The following is a 19399-nucleotide window of genomic DNA, read 5'->3' as shown; positions in this document are numbered from 1 at the left end:
ACAATATTTCCTTGAATGTTAAAGTTTGATCCCAATAAAATAGCTTTGGCTTGCCATTAAATGTAATTGTCCCTAGATCACCGCATCTTTTTGATAGTAAATATATGTACTTGGTAAACTGGTAGATTATTAAGTTAGATATGAAGTGTTAGTGGCCACAGGCACACACGTCTCTGCTTCTGTAGTAATAATGGCTACTTTATGTATTTTAATGAAAGTTTACCTGTAACACATTTCTTAACTCTAATGTTATTACCTCAAGGAAGACAAAGTGAATGGAAGATTCTGTGATAATAGCTGTAAAACTGTAGTACTCCAGCTTGAGATCCTGGGAGCACAGTACTACATATATCTTCTTTGTTGGATTTTCAAGCCCACTTTAGCCAAATTAAAGCAAAACTTTTTTTTTTTTTTTTTTTTTTTTTTGCTTTTTTGAGACAGTGTTTCTCTGTAGCCCTTGGCTGTACTGGAACTCCCTTTGTAGACCAGGTTAACTTCAAACTCAGAGATCTGCCTGCCTCTGCCTCCCGAGCACTGGGATTAAAGGTGTGTGCTACCACTACCTGACAAAATAAGACAAGACTTTAAGCTGTCTCTAGACAACAAGTAACTTTGATTTAAGGGCAATTTTGATTTTGAAAATTGTGTTAATAGGGATATCATTTTTAAGATATGTCTAAAGAGATACTATTCAACTTGATTTGTATGCATTGTTAAAATGGTGTTCTCTCCTGTCAGATTATGTTTGTTAAATATGGTTTTCTTTGTAAAGGTAATGCAAATCAAAAATATTTACAAACATTTCAAATACCTACTTCAGAAGTAATCTATAGGAAAGCACAACTATTTACATATATTATGACAAAAGAGCTATAAATGACACTGAACATATTTTAAACTGAAGTCTTTACAATAAACATGCTTCATTCCTCCTTAGGAAGTAGGGTTTTTTCTTAGTCTCTAAAAACTCTCAATTACTTGTCCCAAGTCATATTTTTCAAATCTAAACATTTCTAAGAATAAGGAATCTCAAAAAGGTTAAAGGTTCCTCTAGTCACAGTATGACAGGCAGGTGAATCAAGGCAACACTACTAGGTTAGCTTTCTTTTCCATACTAAGTGACAGTTCCCTGGTCTTGTGTGAATTACATGCCTTTTATACATTTGTAACATGGAATTCTGCATTAGTCACACCAGCTCACTCAAAGCAGATTTCAGAGTTAAGAAGTGCCTAGAGTTTTTTGTTTTTTCTAATTAAAGCTTTTTACAATTTCAGAATATAGAGCTGGAGAGATGGTTCAATTATTAAACACTAAAGGTCACAACTAAAAGGACAAAATTACAGAATATGTTATTAGGTAAATTAATAAGTTTCTCAACTCTAAAATCCGTGGTCACTTGCATTGTCCTAAGAATTATGACTAAAGCACTAAAATGCTTTTAATATTTGGTATGAAAATAGATTTTGGAGTCCATGTTAACAATTTTATCACAAACGTTTGGGATGATTGACAAATCAGGAAATGTTTAAAATTTTACCCATTTTCAGTAACTAAAAATGTAGTCTAAGATCCAGAAAGCTTGATATAACAGTATATACCTCTGTAACAAATTGATACATCCTTTAGTATAAAAAATTATTAACTATTAATGGGATTTCAAGAGTTTGTCTCAACTTTATTTCTAAATGTTCAAACTAGCACAATAGACTTTATGGGAAATAAATAGTTGTACTCAAGAGACAATTTTTAATATGAGTATAGGAAATACCTTTCTGACTCTTTCTGCTTTCCTTTATGTACTTATTACTAAGATTATTGTTTTGGCATTATTGTCTAATACTCCACTTTGTTCAAAACATCTCAAACTATGTGACTTTGTACATTTTCATGAAATTGTCCAGTAAGTGAATTAACATTCTGAGAATATGAACTGTTTATTCTGTTTTCTTTGCTTACCTCAGTTATATACCAGGAATAAAATTTAGTAGGAATAGACAAATATAGATGTTCAAGACCCTGGATTCTGTCCTCAGGAAAAATGATGGAAGGTAGACATTGTGAAATAATAAATTTAAAAGCAGTTATACTTAAGAGCTAGTATAAATGAATATCATTAATACTGTTTGTAAAAGAATTCAGAACAAAGAAATTAGAATAAAAGAAAAGGTATGTTGGTTTATGTTCAAGAGAGATTAACTGGTATAGTATATAATAAAATTTTCTCACTTTGACACATAACAAGTTTTCTAAAAATCTCTGTAGAGTCTTAAATATAGGGACACTGGGACTAGATGATGATGATGTTGGTGGTGGTGGTGGTGTGTGTGTGTGTGCGTGTGTGCGTGTGTGCGTGTGTGTGTGTGTGTTTTGTCCTCAGTGTTCCATGATTTGTGCTTCAGTACATCATCTCTGTATTTTTAGTAAAGGATGCGTAGCCCAAGTTCATGTTACTTGAGTGAAGCAAACTCTTCCTGCCTTTCTCTTTCCCTACCTACTCCATTAACCTGGATATGTGGAATGTGACTAAACTCATCGTTTCCATGTACAACTTACTAACGTCAGCTTTGTAAGCATGCTGTTTCTGAACTGAAGTAAGCAATACCATTCTGTTTTAAAGATAGTGATTTATCTATTACATGCGAGTTCTCATGGCTTTGTTTTTCTTTTCAAGGTTGAAGAGATGGTACAGAACCACATGACTTATTCATTACAGGATGTAGGTGGTGATGCGAATTGGCAACTGGTTGTAGAAGAAGGAGAAATGAAGGTAATTCCCACACAAATTATTCGGGTTGCTAACTGAAGGGTGCTGATATAAGTAGGTAGTAAATGTTAAAACTATTATATCAAAAAAGTACCATGACTTCAGTTCTATTAATTGGTTTGCAATCATAATATAAATATATAAGCATAATATTCTGTTTTGTATAGACAACAGAGAGTAAAATTTGAAAGTTTGTATGTAAAACAAACCTCAATCAGCTCATGACTCCCTAGTTAGATCTCTCTCTCACCCCCTTCCCTCCCTCCCAGAAAGGGAGGTGCTTCAAGAGTCTATAACTTTTTTTTTATCTTGGCAAAACAATGAGAAGTTTTTTTTTTTTTATTAAAGGGACAGTGCAGGATGCATTGCATGAGAGCAGCAGGCTATCTGGTCTAGAATGCCGAAGAGCCAAGGGTTTGAGTTTTATTTTTTTAGTATGTTTCCCTTAGGTATACAGAAGAGAAGTCGAAGAAAATGGAATTGTTCTGGATCCTTTGAAAGCTACCCATGCAGTTAAAGGTGTTACAGGACACGAGGTCTGCAATTACTTTTGGAGTGTTGATGTTCGCAATGACTGGGAAAGTAAGCTATCATCATTAATACATTATACCAAATAATTGTTTTCATTTTCAACTTAATGTCAAGTCAAACCTGATTGTCTGTATCTGATAGTTTACCAACTCATTGTAGATATCAAAAGAATAATATACAGGATTAATTATACCTTAATTTCATTTGCAAGTGGTGGTAGTGGGATCAAACTCAAGTCCTCACATATGCAACTATTCTACCACTGAGCTACCTCCACAGACCCATAACTTACTTTTAAGATGGAGTCTCACTGTATAGCCAGGGTAGCCTTGGATTATTAGCCCCTTTTTTTAGCCTTCCAAGTTATATGATTACAGGTATGTACAATCATGCCTGATAATAGTTTTCAGTAGATTTTTTTCGCTGTTTAAAACGCTTAAGATATTATATCACAATATTCTAATAGTATCTCGGGATAGGTATTTTCCATATAAATGAAGTAAAATTCATTTGCATCAAATAATTTTTTAGAGGTGACAGAGCAAGTTAACAGAAAAGTCAGGATTGCTATGGGAGATTTTTTTATCCGTGTACTTTTTCCTGAACTGTCTTGTTTCTGTGACAAATTGTCAAATGAGTCATACTGTGTTCAGGTTAGAATTATTTTCATGTATGTGTTCTCAGACTGACAATTTATAAATGCAATTATTTCTGAATATCATAAGGTATTATCACTGGCATTTTAGCATTTGTTCCTCACAAATATAATCACCTATGCCCAACTAGAACACAGTAACTTGGTTAAATGAAAGAGGAGTGGCAACATTAGGGATATCTCAGCTGGGGTAATAGAGTAGTGGCTAGGATTGCTTGTCTTGCTATGGAAGATACTGTACTAAAGACAGCCTCCTAGTAATCATACCCCACAGCTGCCTTCTGTAGCCCTAGTATCAAGTAGTAGCTCTCTTCCATTTAGATTTAGCCTAGGGAATGCAACATCTATTTGTTTTAGCATGATGTTGTTTATAATTGACTTGTCTTAAGTGAATTGACCACATTCTAGAAAATGAAATCTTCCTTTTTTTCAGCTGCTAATATGATTCTTTTCATTTCAGCTACTATAGAAAACTTCCATGTGGTGGAAACATTAGCTGATAATGCAATCATCATTTATCAAACGCACAAGGTAATGATCTATCATTAGTCACCAAAGATACCAATAATTCAGACTCAAACATACAGATTTGCTGCAGTAAAATTTGGCAGGAATTTACATTTAAATCCCAACAAAAGACCCAAAGACGTTTGTTTGTTTGTTTGTTTGTTTGTTTGTTTGTTTGTTTGTTTGAGATAGGGTCTTTCCATGTAGTCTTGGCTATCCAGCTATGTAGACCAGACTGGCCTTGAAAGAGATCTGCCTACCTCAGTGCTGAGATAAAACGTGTGTGCCAGTAAATCCAGCTAAAACCCAAAGACTTTATTACAACCTCAGGAATGCCATATATTTGAAAATTCTCTCAGTTCATTTAGAACAGAAATATATGGGGGTATGAATCTAAGGAATAGTCTAGAAGCAGCCCTGGATGAAGAACTGTAGCTAGTTTCTCTCTAGGTAGATCAGAAGTCTAGAAAGGACCTCCTGAACTTCATTTAAATTATCTTTACTGTTTCACCCTATAATTGATAGTTATCAAATACACACAAGTGACAGTTCCCTATGACAGTAATAAAGGTGAGGGAATATGGCATTAACTATATAAAGATATGAAAATTATCTACCTAAATTATCTGGAGACAAGGAAAAGTTGAGAGATTAGCCATACTATTAAAGCACACTGAAACAGTATTTAAATTGATTCCTTTTGTATTAGTTCTCCCACTGCTTTTCAATATATGTAAAGTTACTGAGTTACTATAGTATTTCTCTTGCCTTTTTTGTGTTTGTTTGTTATGCTGTTTTCCTTTGGGTGTAAATGGATCGACCACCTGTTCTATTAATCAATTCCCAGCAACCACATGGTGGCTCATAACCATCTATAGTGGGATCTAATGTCCTCTTCTCATGTAAAGGCATACATGCAGATAGAGCATTCATATAAACATAAATAAATCATTTTTATAATTTTTGTATTTTATTTACATTGATTTATGCCTCATGTATGTCTGTGTGAGATGTCAGATCTCCTGAAACAAGAATTATAGACAGCTGTGAGCTGCCCTGTGGGTGCTGGAAATTAAGCCAGTGCTTTAAACCACTAAGCTATTTCTCCAGCCCCAAAATAAATCTTAAAAAGGGAGGCTGGAGAGATGGTTCAGAGGTTAAGAGCACTGGCTGCTCTTCCAGAGGTCCTGAGTTCAAGTCCCAGAAACCACATGGTGGCTCACAACCATCTGTAATGAGATCTGGTGTCCTCGTCTGACATAAGGCATACATGCAGGCAGAATGCTGTATACATAATAAATAAATAAATCTTTTTTAAAAAAGAAATTATTAAAAATAAGAACAGAGTTCAATTGCATATACCAAATATTCAGCATAAAGGTAATTTGAACAGGATAGGAGTTTGTTTTTCTATCATTTAAAATAGATAGTTCCTGTAAATAAGCTGCATGTCATTTTTTCTTATACTTTAGTTTTCTTATACCTTAAAATAGCAACTAGTTTTTCTTATACCTTAAAATAGAAATATTTGATAAATGGTTTAAAATCAGTTCAAAAATGTTATAGAGAAGATGTTTTTAATTCTTTGATTCTCTAAGAACATTGACAGACGGTGGGGAGTAGGATGTCCCATTGCTGCTTCATGGGTACAAAGTTTCCATCTGAGGTCATGATTTCAATAATATTGCATACATATATTGTTGCTGTAACTAATTCTATTCGTGTAATAACAATAGTTAAAATAGTGAATTTACAGTACTTTAAACAGGAAAAGAGTATTACCCCTTTGAATATTCTCGAAAGCTGATGACTATTCATACTGCATCCTTGCCAAGACTCTGACTTCCCACTTAAAGTCTGATAAATTCCAACTTCATGATACTTAAGTGGTTCCTCATGTGTTTCTTTTCTCTGTATGACACCTGAATAAAAGTAATTCAGATTGTCAAAATACTTTTCATTCTTTCACAGAGAGTATGGCCTGCTTCTCAAAGAGATGTGCTGTATCTTTCTGCTATTCGAAAGATCCCAGCCTTGACTGAGAACGACCCTGAGACTTGGATAGTTTGTAATTTTTCTGTGGATCATGACAGCGCTCCTGTGAGTACAGTATAGAAATGAATATAATTCTACAAAATAAAGCTAAATATATAATACAACCACATTTCAACATACTTCCTCCCACCCACACATAGATACTTGATTTGATGTGATTTAGATTTTTTTTGCTAGATTGCTTGGAACAGCCCCTATGTTTTCTGAAGACAAAACTCAAGGCTATCAGCACCCCCACTAGAGCTATTTAGCTTTACTTCTGTGTTTGGTAAGATAACTTCTTGGGTAATCTAAGTAGCTTACTTCCTAAAGTTATCTCTTAAGCCATTACTAAATATTGCAAATCTGTTATTCCTACTTGATTTAGTACCATTTAGTGCCTTGGAAGGGGGAAAAGCCTGGTATCTATCAGTTTGACATATGTTAATTGGTAATTATAAGATTTTAAATGGGGGCTGGAAAGATGACTTAGCAGTTAAGAACACTGGATGCCCTTCCAAAGAACCCAAGTTTAACTCAAAGCATTGACATGGTGGCTCACAACCATCTGTACCTTTTATCAGGGGACCTGACATCCTCTTCTGGCCTCTGGGCAACTGTATACACAATGTGCTCAGGTAAAACATCTGTGCACATAAAAGTATGTATCAGTTATTTTAAGGAAGTTTTACTGGAGACTTCATAACAGTTTAAACTAATGAAATAATAGGGCAACAGAGATTATAAAATAAGGACTATTCTACAAACTGATGTTGGTTTGTGTGTCTGTTTTGACAGCTGAACAATCGATGTGTCCGTGCCAAAATCAATGTTGCTATGATTTGTCAAACCTTAGTAAGCCCACCAGAAGGAAACCAGGAGATAAGCAGAGACAACATTCTGTGCAAGATTACATATGTAGCTAATGGTATGTATTTCTTGTTTGTTTATTCTAATTGATAATATGCAGGTTCTTGCCCCATCTTCTACATAAAAATATTCAGTTGCCTAGACTTTAAGCTGAAGATGTTAAATATAGAATTGTGTGGAAGATATTGAAAGTCCACATGCTTGAATTTCTACCTTAGAACTAGTATATGGAAAATTTTTAAGTTATGACTGGGTGCATAAATTATAAAACTTTTGTCTATAGTTACTGTTTCATATATCCTTAGTTTTAAGAACCAACTTATTATATAGTTGTCAGGTAAAATGTATTTATGATTAGAAATAGAAACAAGAGTGGGAAAATTATTTAATTAGACCTTTCCTTTTCTGAATCTTCTCTCCCAGTCTTTAATAGCTGCCAGTGTCATTACTTCTTTTTGACTCACTGTTGGACAGGCCTATCTTCCACTTGTGGTTGTTCCTTACTGCACCTGTTCATCCTGATGAAGCCTTTCTAATCAAATGTCTATCATTACTCAAAGCCTTTACTACTCAAATGTTTAAAGAAGCACTTGCTACTGCTTAGTTCAGCAGTAATATGCTACATCCTTTCTTACCACCTGATGGGTTTGCATTGGGTGGTGAATAGTTTCAGATCAAGAAATGTTAGCTGTTTCAACATGGGAAATTTTTGAAAAGCAAATACATAGGTACTTCACATGGAGATGGAGAACTATGTCTAATAGTTTTAACGTCCCTTTATTTACAGTGAACCCAGGAGGATGGGCACCAGCCTCTGTGTTAAGAGCAGTGGCAAAACGAGAATATCCCAAATTTCTAAAACGTTTTACTTCTTACGTCCAAGAAAAAACTGCAGGAAAACCAATTTTGTTTTAATATATTCAGGTACGTAGGATCTGTTACCCTTGTTGACTAGAAGGTTGTAAATTTACTCTACAGAGAGTAAATACAGTTAGTTATTGGAAGGAGGTGTTGAAAATGTTTTATGTCCTTTCTTCTTTCTGAAAGCACACAAAGTTTTAAAGCTAACATATGTATCTCTATTAACCCAAGTACGGAATGTGTGGTGTGTGCAAGTCAGCTAAAAATGCTGGGTTTTTTTCTTCTCTGTTTGAGCAGGTAAAAGGCATCTATCAATTTTATAAGTCCATTTGAACTATATAACCAATCTGTAGCCAACAAGATTTATCATGTCTCATCCGGTCTCAGAACTGTTCCTATCTTGAGGGATCAGCATATATGTCACCTGTCCTACAGTCTTCCCTGGCTTTTTCCCTCATGTCTGTAGCCAGGATCCTGAGGAGGTCTCTCCAAGTCAAATCTGATTTAACTTTGAAGGAATTGAGAGCCTTTTTGTTTCCTGTGGAAACAAAGGCATATCCTCTCCCTGCAACGTAACACATATCCTGAACCCATCTTTTTACTTGGGTGTCACTGATCCAGACATAGGTTCTCATAAGTACCTTACTAACTAGGCCATTTCCCCAACCCCTGAAAAGAATAATTTTTAAGCTTTTAAACATGCTAAGACATTCATAGCATTTGCCTCCAACATGCTAGGTTCAAGAGCAGTGTTTCATTGACTTGGCTATACATGTATAGAATGGAAGTAAGTGAAATCCTCTTAAAATCTCTGATGTAGAAAGTAACATTGTTTGTAGATAAACATGTATATAAAATATATACATATTAATAGATACAGGAATATCACTGAGAAGATGTACTGTCCTACATTTGGCCCTGGCTCTCATAAATCCAATTTGAACATTTCTCCCCCGAAATCCAAAGTAAAGCCCTAACATACATTAAATATCCTTATTAACCTTAAATGGCTTCTTTTTCACAGTAATTATGGGAGGTATTTTTAGTGAGTCCTGGCATTGAAAGCTTAGGAAAACTAACAGTTTTAATTAATTCCAGTAGTGTGGGTGTCATTGTTTGGGACATTCTGTCAAGAGTTGATGATAGCCAAGATTCTTGGGCCAGGGCTTGGAGCATGTTTATTTTTTTGAATAAGACAGACACCACCCCCACACACATTAACTTAACTAGAATTATCAAGTTCTTGAAAATAGTATTGTATTGTAATTTCTATGTGAGGCTAAGAGGAAGACAATGCTAGTTCATAGGCTAGTACTCCAGAAACCTGATAGATGTGCTCTTTACTTACAGCAGGTTGCTCTCTGTAAATTTTTCCTTGTAACTTTTAAAAGATCCCTTTGTATTTTCTGTTGCTTGCAAAGGATAAATTTTCAAATATATAAGCTCAGTAATTTCACATTCACAAGGCTGAAAATCCTTTAAAGAGAAATTATTACATGAACATGGAGGGTGGGAGGCGTCTATTCTGGTCATCTTCATGCTTTTCTAATGCACTGCATAGGTCTTATGTGTCATTTTTTTCCCCTGAAGTGACTGAAGCAAGGCTGTGTGACATTCCATGTTGGAGAAAGAAAGAAGAAAAATTGAGTTCTCTAAGCTGGAACGCAGGATCTACAGCCTTGTCTATGGCCCAAGAAGAAACATTGCAATAGTAAAGCTGGATATCTAACACTAGCCATCTCCTGATAGATCTCCTTGCTCAGCGTGTAATTATAAATACATGTAAAATCACATGTATATGGCTATATTTTTATTTGCTTGCTCCTAGGAGAGAAAAAAAATTAACTTTGAATTACAACTAGGAATTAATTGCTTTAATTTTGGGGAACTTTTTCAGAATTTTTTATTTACTGTGGTCCAGCCTAAAGTGCTCAGTTGTATCAAGTTTTGTGCACAAAAGAAAAGCACAGAAGTTGAATGCACCTGAGGCTTGTGCTCTCTGTGCACCAAATATTCAAATGGGCTTTTACAGGCCTACAGTCTGCGTCTGTGTCTAGAGGTTTTTGACTTTTTGCTTTGTATAATCATAGAATCTATTGCTGCTGATTTCTATAAGGATTCATGTTGTGTGTCTCTTCATAACTGAGGACTGTCGATAACCTGTGATTTTTGCCTTTTCTATTGTCTTACTCCCATGAAGAACATTGGTTCTGATGGAGAAAGAATGAAAAGCTTTATTTTCTCCCCCAGATATCTTTATATTTTTATTATATATTTTAGTTGTGTACTATATGCTACCAACTTTTTTCAGTTTGTTACGAACACAATTTGGTATTCCTAAATTGGTCTGCCTGCCTCCAGTCAGAAACATCTGTATATCTCTTGTGGGTATAAGGACTTTATAATACAATGGTCAGGATAAAATTAGTTCATATTTTTCCTGAGATTTGTAAGAGAATATATGGTATTACTTGTTAAACCAAATCAAACTGTTTGAATTTGACATTTGATTTAATATTTCTAGTATTCTGTAACAAATATGTTAATTTTTCTAGCTTGAATCACTTTAAATGATATATCGAAAGGTATACATAGAAAATCTGAGCAATGCTCCCATTTGCCTCTTGATCATAAATTTTAGCAGAACAGTAGGATTCCACACTATTCAAACTGAAATGCTTTCTTTAGTTGCTATAAGAACCTAACATGTAAAATACCTGACTTAGTTGTAGTCCTCTGTGAAAAACTTTGAAGCATGGAGTTGAGGCAGGGAATGGTACTCACTGAAGTTGAGATGACTGCCCACTTCAAACTCTTCATTTTGTTTACAAGCAGATGTATTTATGTATATCAGAGGCATTTGTAGATGCTTTGCTGGCGTGTTCCTCTCCTTAGAAACACAAAAATCAGACCCCTTTTGTAAAGCAGAAAGTCATGTCATGTAAAACATGATCTGTATATATTCCATACGTGGAAATGGAATCTAAATGATAAATGCAAGGTGTGATAATTTAATGATGGGATTAGTCTGATCAATTAATATGCACAATCCTGGAAGTGAATTACTTGCATCAGATAGAATGATATTTATTACTCTGTACAGAGAGAAAAGTACATATAAAACATAGAGCTTACATTACATGCACGCAGTTTCATGTCCCATAAATCTTTTATATTTTTAATTTACCTTTCTCTAAATGATGTGCATGGAATATGCCTTATTACAGAAATGCTATTCATAATTTGACTCTGTGGAAAAGTGCCTATATAGTGGTAATGCTAGGAAGGCAAGAAAGACAGATTATCATACCAGTTTACATCACCAGTTAACATTTTATATTGTGATGTTTAAAAAAAGAAAAGTTTATACCTCAAATGTGTATTTTATTTTACAATCAGCTATGGGGTTGGGATGGGAGAACTGGGAGGGTTGGGAGGGAAAGTTTATTTGCCGTAGGCACTGGTGGGAATCTTTAAAAAAAAAAAGGAAAAAAACTCTACACCCACTATAAATGTTCCTCTGTTTGCATCTCTGGTAACTATGATGAACCAGACAAGTAACTCTTTCATAACTAAATTGGAAAGCTTTATTTACAAAGATATGCAAGTTTCTGAAACAGTGTCTGAATCTAATTATCACCAGTTGCATTTGCACTAAATGTGGTGATAGACTTTTACAATTTAGTCTGTAAATAAAATGTTACACTGAAAATGTTTATATTTAAAAAAAGATAAGAAATGATACATTTTACCTTTCAATAATTGCACTTGTACTTCATTGGCATTAATCCTGCCCAATCAGATTTAGAACTGGTTCAGAAATGTGTAAAGTATTCAAAAAAGTCAAAGTGAGGAGGAGCACTGGCCATTTTTTTTATAATATTCAGTCCCTCAAGAATTACTTTCATTTGGCTAATTCCTACATACTGAATATTTATGATGTTTCTTCATACATGGGTATTTCTCTTTATCTAAACCCCCATTCCATGCCCCCCCAAACAAGCCCCTGTGCTCAATTCTCATGGATTATTTTGTGCTATGTATGTTAGACACCTGAAAAATATTGATAATGTGGGGATTTGTTCCTGCATGTGAGTGAACTGGATGAGACAGCAGAGTGTTCGTTCCCCTTGGGATTGAGGACTCTGATTTTGAGGTGGAGAAACTTGATGTGGTGTTTCTACAGGAGGAGCAGCAGAGGAAAGGGGGTACCTAAGAGAGGTGTGAGGAGGAAATGAAAAAAAGGAAACATGGCTTTCTCATCTGTTCGTTTTCATGACTAATTTATACATCTATACAATATCAGTGTCAGTTGCTACTGAGAATTTTAGCTGGGCTGAGCTGGTTCGCTTGTGAAATTGTGCTGGTTATCTTTACGCTTATCAGTTATTTGTCTGATCAAGCACTTTACCAGTATTTAGTCCAGGCTGTACAGATGATGTATTTGAATTGTTGTCATTGTTCATCTACAGACTCAAAACATAATCATTTTCAAGTACCTTGGGAGTGTGTAGAGTGTAACTATAATAGCTTTATGATTCTGATGATTTTTTAAAAAAAATAAAAGATGGATCTTCCATGTTACAATCACAAAATTAAAACCAGTATTTAAAAGTGGAGAAGTATTAAAATATTATGGACAAATATGTTTGCTTGCTTGATTTGTTTTCCTTAACCCCAAGGTACTGTCTTAAACAACTTTCTGGGTAGTTTTAAAAGTTTTCTTGAATTATTCCAATTCAGTAACCCTGTTTGTATCCTCATTAGAAAACCAGAACAGGCATGTACTAAATGTAAGTATTCTGTCAGTCTTTTGTCATATGCATTATGTATATTGTGTGATGGATTATAATTTGAATGAATTTATTTTTTTTATCATTTTTTATTTTAATTTTAAATAGCTTGTTTTACATGTCAATCCCAGTTCCCTCTCCCTCCCCTCCTCCCGCACTCCCCTTCCCCCCTCCCTCCCACCCTATTGCCAAATCCTTCCACATAGGGGATATCTAGAGTCTGTCATTTTACTCTTGGTAGGGTCAAGGCACTCCCCTAAGAGTCCAGGCTGAGATAGCATCTCTCTTTGTGCTATAGGCACATGAAGACAGTTTGTATACCAGGGATAGACACTGATCCACAGCTCAGGGCCCCATAGGTTGCCCAGGCCTTCTCACTGACACTCACATTTGGGGGATCCAGATCAGTCCCATGCTGGCCTCCCCACTGTCGGTCTGGGGTCCAAGAGCACTCCCCTGTTCAGATCAGCTGTCTCTGCTGGTTTTGCCAGCCCATTCTTTGCCAATTTGCTCATCACTCCTCTCTCTCTGTCACTGGGTTCCTTGGGTTCAGTTCAGTGCTTAGTTGTGTGTTTGCCTCTGCTTCCATCAGTCACAGGATGAAGGCTCCCGGATGGTTATAGACATCAAGTTCATTATCAGGAATGGGCATTCGAGGTGGTCCCTCCACTATTGCTTAGCTTGCCAATTGGTGTTATACCTTTAGATCACTGGAGGTCACTCTGGTGCCTGATCTGTCTTCGATCCTATGATTCCGTCTTCCCCCTATTCTACCCCCACCCCCTCAACTTCCTGTTCCCCCATGACCAACTCCCTTACTATTTAACCCCTCTATTCTTCCCAGGTCCCACTCCCCCCCACCCCTCGCCGTGTTCCCAATCTGTTCAGAAGATCGTGCCTCATTCCTCTTCTCTTGTGTACTATGCATATATGCATATCTTTTAGGTTCTTTCCTGTTTCCCAGACTCTCTATCTGTGGAAGTGCAGACTGGCACTATCCTGATCCATATCTAAAATCCATATATGAGTGAGTACATACCATGTTTGTCTTTTTGCGACTGGGTTACCTCACTCAGGATGGCTTCTTCCAGTGCTATCCATTTCCCTGCGAATTTCAAGATTCCATTGTTTTTTTCTGCTGAGTGAGTAATACTCCATTGTGTAAATGTATCACATTTTCTCTATCCACTCTTCAGTTGAGGGGCATCTAGGTTGCTTCCAGGTTCTGGCTATTACAAACAATGCTGCTATGAACATAGTGGAGCAGATGCCCTTGTTGTATGAACCTGCCTCATTTGGATAAATGCCTGAGTGGAATTGCTGGGTCTAGTGGTAGATTAATTCCCATTTTCCTGAGGAATCTCCATACTGATTTCCAAAGAGGCTGTATGAGTCGGCATTCCCACCAGCAGTGGAGGAGTGTTCCTCTCTCTCCACATCCTCTCCAGCATAAATTGTCTTCGGTGTTTTTTATTCTAGCCATTCTGACAGGAGTAAGATGGTATCTCAGAGTTGTTTTGATTTGCATTTCGCAGATGGCTAGGGATGTTGAGCACTTTCTTAAGTGTCTCTTGGCCATTTTAGCCTCCTCTACTGAGAATTCTCTATTTAGCTCTGTACCCCACCTTTCAAGTGGATCCTTTGGTGTTTTGGAGACTTGTTTCTTGAGTTCTTTGTAAATTTTGGAGATTAGCCCTCTGTCAGATGTAGGGTTAGTGAATATCTTTTCCCATTCTGTGGCCTGCCTTTTTGTCTTTTTGACTGTGTCCTTTGCCTTACAGAAGCTTTTTAGTTTTAGAAGGTCCCATTTGTTAATTGTCGATCTCAGTGCCTGTGCCACTGGTGTTATGTTTAGGAAGTGGTCTCCTGTACCAACTCGTTGAAGAGTATCTCCCACTTTCTCTTCTAAAAGTTTCAGTGTGGCTGGATGTATGTTGAGATCTTTGATCCATTTGGACTTAAGTTTTGTACAAGGCGATAAACATGGATCTATCTGCAGTCTTCTGCATACCAGTACCCAGTTATGCCAGCACCATTTGTTGAAGATGCTTTCTTTTTTCCACTGTACAGTTTTAGCTTCTTTGTCAAAAATCAGGTGTTCATAGGTGTGTGGGTTAAAATTAGGGCTTTCGATTCGGTTCCATTGGTCTACCTGCCTATTTTTGTGCCAATACCAAGCTGTTTTCAGGACTATAGCTCTATAATAGAGCTTGAAGTCAGGTATGGTGATGCCTCCTGAAGTTCCTTTATTGTATAGGGATGTTTTGGCTATCCTGGGCCTTTTGTTTTTCCATATAAAGTTGATTAATGTTCTTTCCAGGTCCTTGAAGAATTGTGATGGAATTTTGATAGGGATTGCATTGAATCTATAGACTGCTTTTGGCAAGATTGCCATTTTTATTATGTTGATCCTACCAATCCAAGAGCATGGGAGATCTTTCCATTTTCTGGTATCTTCTTTGATTTCTTTCTTCAAAGACACAAAGTTCTTGATATACAGGTCTTTCACTTCCTTGGTTAACATTATCCCCAGATATTTGATGCTGTTTTTGGCTATTGTAAAAGGTGATGTTTCTCTGATTTCTTTCTCAGTCACTTCATCATCTGTATATACTAGGGCCACTGATTTTTTTGAGTTTACCTTGTATCCTGCCACATTGCTGAAGGTGTTTATCAGCTCTAGGAGTGACCTTGCGGAGTTTTTGGATCACTTATGTAAACTATCATATCATCTGCAAATAATGAAAGTTTGACTTCTTCTTTACCTATTTGTATCCCCTTTATCTCCTTTTGTTGTCTTATTGCTGTAGCTAGAACTTCAAGTACAATATTGAAGAGATATGGAGAGAGTGGACAGCCTTGTCTTGTTCCTGATTTTAGAGGAATTGCTTTGAGTTTCTCTCCATTTAGTTTGATGTTAGCTGTTGGTTTACTGTATATTGCTTTTATTATATTCAGGTACGTTCCTGTTATCCCTGATCTCTCTAGGACCTTTATCATGAAGGGGTGCTGGATTTTGTCAAAGGCTTTTTCAGCATCTAGTGAGATGATCATGTGGTTTTTCTTTCGCAGATTGTTAATATGGTGGATTACATTGATAGATTTTCTAATGTTGAACCATCCCTGCATTCCTGGAATGAAGCCTACTTGATCATGGTGGATGATTTTTCTGATGTGTTCTTGAATCCGGTTTGCAAGTATTTTATTGAGTATTTTTGCATCAATGTTCATGAGGGAAATTGGTCTATAGTTCTCTTTCTTAGTTGTGTCTTTGTGTGGCTTGGGTATCAAGGTAATTGTAGCCTCGTAGAAAGAGTTTGGCAGTGAGCCTCCTGCTTCTATTGTGTGGAATACTTTGACGAGTATTGGAATGAGCTCTTCTTTGAATTTCTGGTAGAATTCTGCACTGAAGCCATCTGGGCCTGGGCTTTTTTGTTTGGGAGACTTTTGATGACTGCTTCTATTTCATTAGGGGTTATAGGTCTGTTTAGATTATTTATCTGTTCTTGATTTAGTTTTGGCAAGTGATATCTATCCAGGAAATTGTCCATTTCCTTTAAATTTTCAAATTTTGTGGAGTACAGATTTTCAAAGTATGCCCTGATGATTCTCTTGATTTCCTCAGAGTCCGTTGTTATGTCCCCTTTTTCATCCCTGATTTTGTTAATTAGCATGTTCTCTCTCTGTCTTTTGGTTAGTTTGGACAGAGGTTTGTCTATTTTGTTGATTTTCTCAAAGAACCAACTCTTTGTTTCATTGATTCTTCTCAGTGTTTTCCTGGTTTCTACTTGATTGATTTCAGCCCTCAATTTGATTATTTCCTGGCGTCTGCTCCTCCTGGGGAGTTTGCTTCTTTTTGTTCTAGAACATTCAGCTGTGCTATTAATTCTCTAGTATGACTGTTCTCCAGTTTTTTCATGTGGGCACTTAGTGCTATAAACTTTCCTCTCAGCACTGCTTTCAAAGTGTCCCATTAGTTTGTGTATGTTGTGTCTTCATTCTCATTGAAATCGAGGAAGTCTTTAATTTCTTTTTTTATTTGTTCCTTTACCCAGGGATGGTGCAATTGTGCATTGTTCAATCTCCATGAGTTTGTAGGGTTTCTGCGATTTGTGTTATTGTTGAATTCTAATGTTAATGCATGGTGGTCTGATAAGATGCAGGGAGTTATTCCAATTTTTTTGTATCTGTGGAGATTTGCTATGTTTCCTATTATGTGGTCAATTTTAGAGAAGGTTCCATGTGGTGCCGAGAAGAAGGTATATCCCTTTGTATTTGGATGGAATGTTCTATAGATGTCTGTTAAACCCAGTTGGGTCATAACTTCTATTAATTCTTTTGTTTCTTTGTTAAGTTTCTGTCTGGAGGTCCTGTCTAGCGGTGAGAGCGGAGTGTTGAAGTCTCCTACTATTAGTGTGTGAGATTTTATGTGCATTTTGAGCTTTAGTAATGTTTCTTTCACGAATGTAGGTGCCTTTGTATTTGGGGCGTAGATGTTTAAAATCGAGACTTTGTCTTGATGTATTTTTCCTTTGATGAATATGAAGTGCCCTTCTTCATCTCTTTTGATTGATTTTAATTTGAAGTCTAATTTGTTAGATATTAGGATTGCTACACCCGCTTGTTTCTTGGGGCCGTTTGATTGGAAGATCTTTTCCCAGCCCTTTACTCTGAGATAACGTCTGTCTTTGTTGTTGAGATGTGTTTCTTGTATGCAGCAGAAGGAAGGGTTCTGTCTTCGTATCCATTCTGCTAGTCTGTGTCTTTTTATAGGCAAGTTGAGGCCGTTGACATTGAGGGATATTAATGACCATTGATTGGTGATCCTTGTTTGCGCTTGATTTATTGTTAGTGAAGTTATTTTGTGTTGTTTCTCCTACCTTTTTCTTTTAGTGTTTTGTAAAGTATGATTACTTATTGCCTGTGTCTTTGTGAATGTAGTTATCTTCCTTGGCTCTAGGTTTTCCTTCTAGCATTTTCTGTAGAGCTGGATTCATGGATACGTATTGTTTAAATCTGGCTTTGTCATGGAATATTTTGTTTTCTCCATCTATGGTAATTGAGAGCTTTGCTGGATATAGTAGTCTGGGCTGGCATCCTTGTTCCCTTAGCGTTTGTAGGACATCTGACCAGGATCTTCTGGCTTTCATCGTTTCCATTGAGAAGTCAGGTGTAATTCGGATAGGTCTGCCTTTGTATGTTACTTGGCCTTTTTCTTTAGCTGCTCTTAATATTTTCTCTTTGCTCTGTAGGTTTGATGTTTTGATTATTATATGGCGAGGTGACTTATTTTTCTGGTCAAGCCTATTTGGTGTTCTGTAAGATTCTTGTACTTTCATAGGCATATCTTTCTTTAGGTTAGGGAAGTTTTCTTTTATGATTTTGTTGAATATGTTTTCTGTACCTTTAAGTTGAAGTTCTTCACCTTCTTCTATACCTATTATTCTCAGGTTTGGCTTCTTCATGGTGTCCCATATTTCCTGGATATTTTGTGTTAAGGATTTGTTGGTTTTGAGATTTTCTTTGGTTGACGACTCTATATCCTCTAATGAGTCTTCAACACCTGAGATTCTCTCTTCTATCTCTTGTATTCTATTGGTGATACTTGCATCTGTAGTTCCAGACCGTTTACCGAGCTTTTCTATTTCCAGCATCCCTTCATTCTGTGTTTTCTTTATCGTTTCTATTTCTGCTTTCAATCCTTCAACTGTTTGAGCTGTTTCCTTAATTTTCTTGGTTGTTTTTTCTTGGTGCTCTTTAGATTCTTTGAGAGATTTGTTTATTTCTTGAATTTTTCCCCCATTTCATGGATTTTTTTGTTTGTTTTTTCTTCTATTTCTTTAAGGGATTTCCTCGTTTCTTCTTTGAGGCTCTCCATCATCTTCATGAAATAATTTTTAAGGTCTGTCTCCTCTTCTTCGTCTATGTAGTGCTTTTCGGGACTTGCTGGTGTTGGATCCCTGGATTCTGGTGGGGTCATGTTGGTGTTTCTATTGCTGAGTGATCTCTTATTCTGTCTTCTTGCCATCTCTTCTTCCAGTGGGTGCTGGTGGGGTCTTTCCGTCTCCACTGGTCTCCTTCCTTACTGCGGGCTGAAGCTGGGCTCCCTGGAGTTGGGGTCTTGGAGGGGCTGATCTCTTTCCTGAAGCTGGGCTCGCTGGGTTGGGGTCTTGGAGGGGCTGATCTCTTTCCTGTGTGGGCGGCTCTTCTAGCAGCCGGGGGCAGCCCCGAAGATGGAGGGGGATGGGTGATGGGCGGGCGGTCCCAGCCGGAGACCCAATCTCACCTGAAGCTGGGCTCGCTGGGTTGGGGTCTTGGAGGGGCTGATCTCTTTCCTGTGTGGGCGGCTCTTCTGGATGCCGGGAGCAGCCCAGAAGATCGTG

The 19399-nt window shown here is 36.7% G+C and overlaps 1 protein-coding gene across 3 annotated transcripts in view; it reads left to right on the top strand.

Moving 5' to 3' along the window:
• Positions 1-12869, top strand: part of Cert1 (ceramide transporter 1) — a 98467-nt gene extending 85598 nt beyond the window's left edge. For 2 of the 3 annotated variants that reach the window (XM_040728808.1, XM_005065631.4), the window contains 7 exons: positions 2673-2768; positions 3215-3347; positions 4412-4482; positions 6430-6558; positions 7291-7420; positions 8150-8286; positions 9814-12869. In XM_040728808.1, the coding sequence (XP_040584742.1) occupies positions 2673-2768; positions 3215-3347; positions 4412-4482; positions 6430-6558; positions 7291-7420; positions 8150-8277 (687 nt within the window). In that variant the 3' untranslated portion in view covers positions 8278-8286; positions 9814-12869. The remainder of the gene's footprint in view (positions 1-2672; positions 2769-3214; positions 3348-4411; positions 4483-6429; positions 6559-7290; positions 7421-8149; positions 8287-9813) is intronic. The other variant, XM_040728809.1, reaches the window with a different exon arrangement.
• The last annotated feature ends 6530 nt before the right edge of the window (positions 12870-19399 follow it).

The sequence above is a fragment of the Mesocricetus auratus genome, unplaced genomic scaffold (genome assembly GCF_017639785.1).
Source record: "Mesocricetus auratus isolate SY011 unplaced genomic scaffold, BCM_Maur_2.0 Super-Scaffold_100020, whole genome shotgun sequence".
Taxonomy (NCBI): Eukaryota; Metazoa; Chordata; class Mammalia; order Rodentia; family Cricetidae; genus Mesocricetus; species Mesocricetus auratus.
This window is presented reverse-complemented; position numbering and strand designations above follow the sequence as displayed.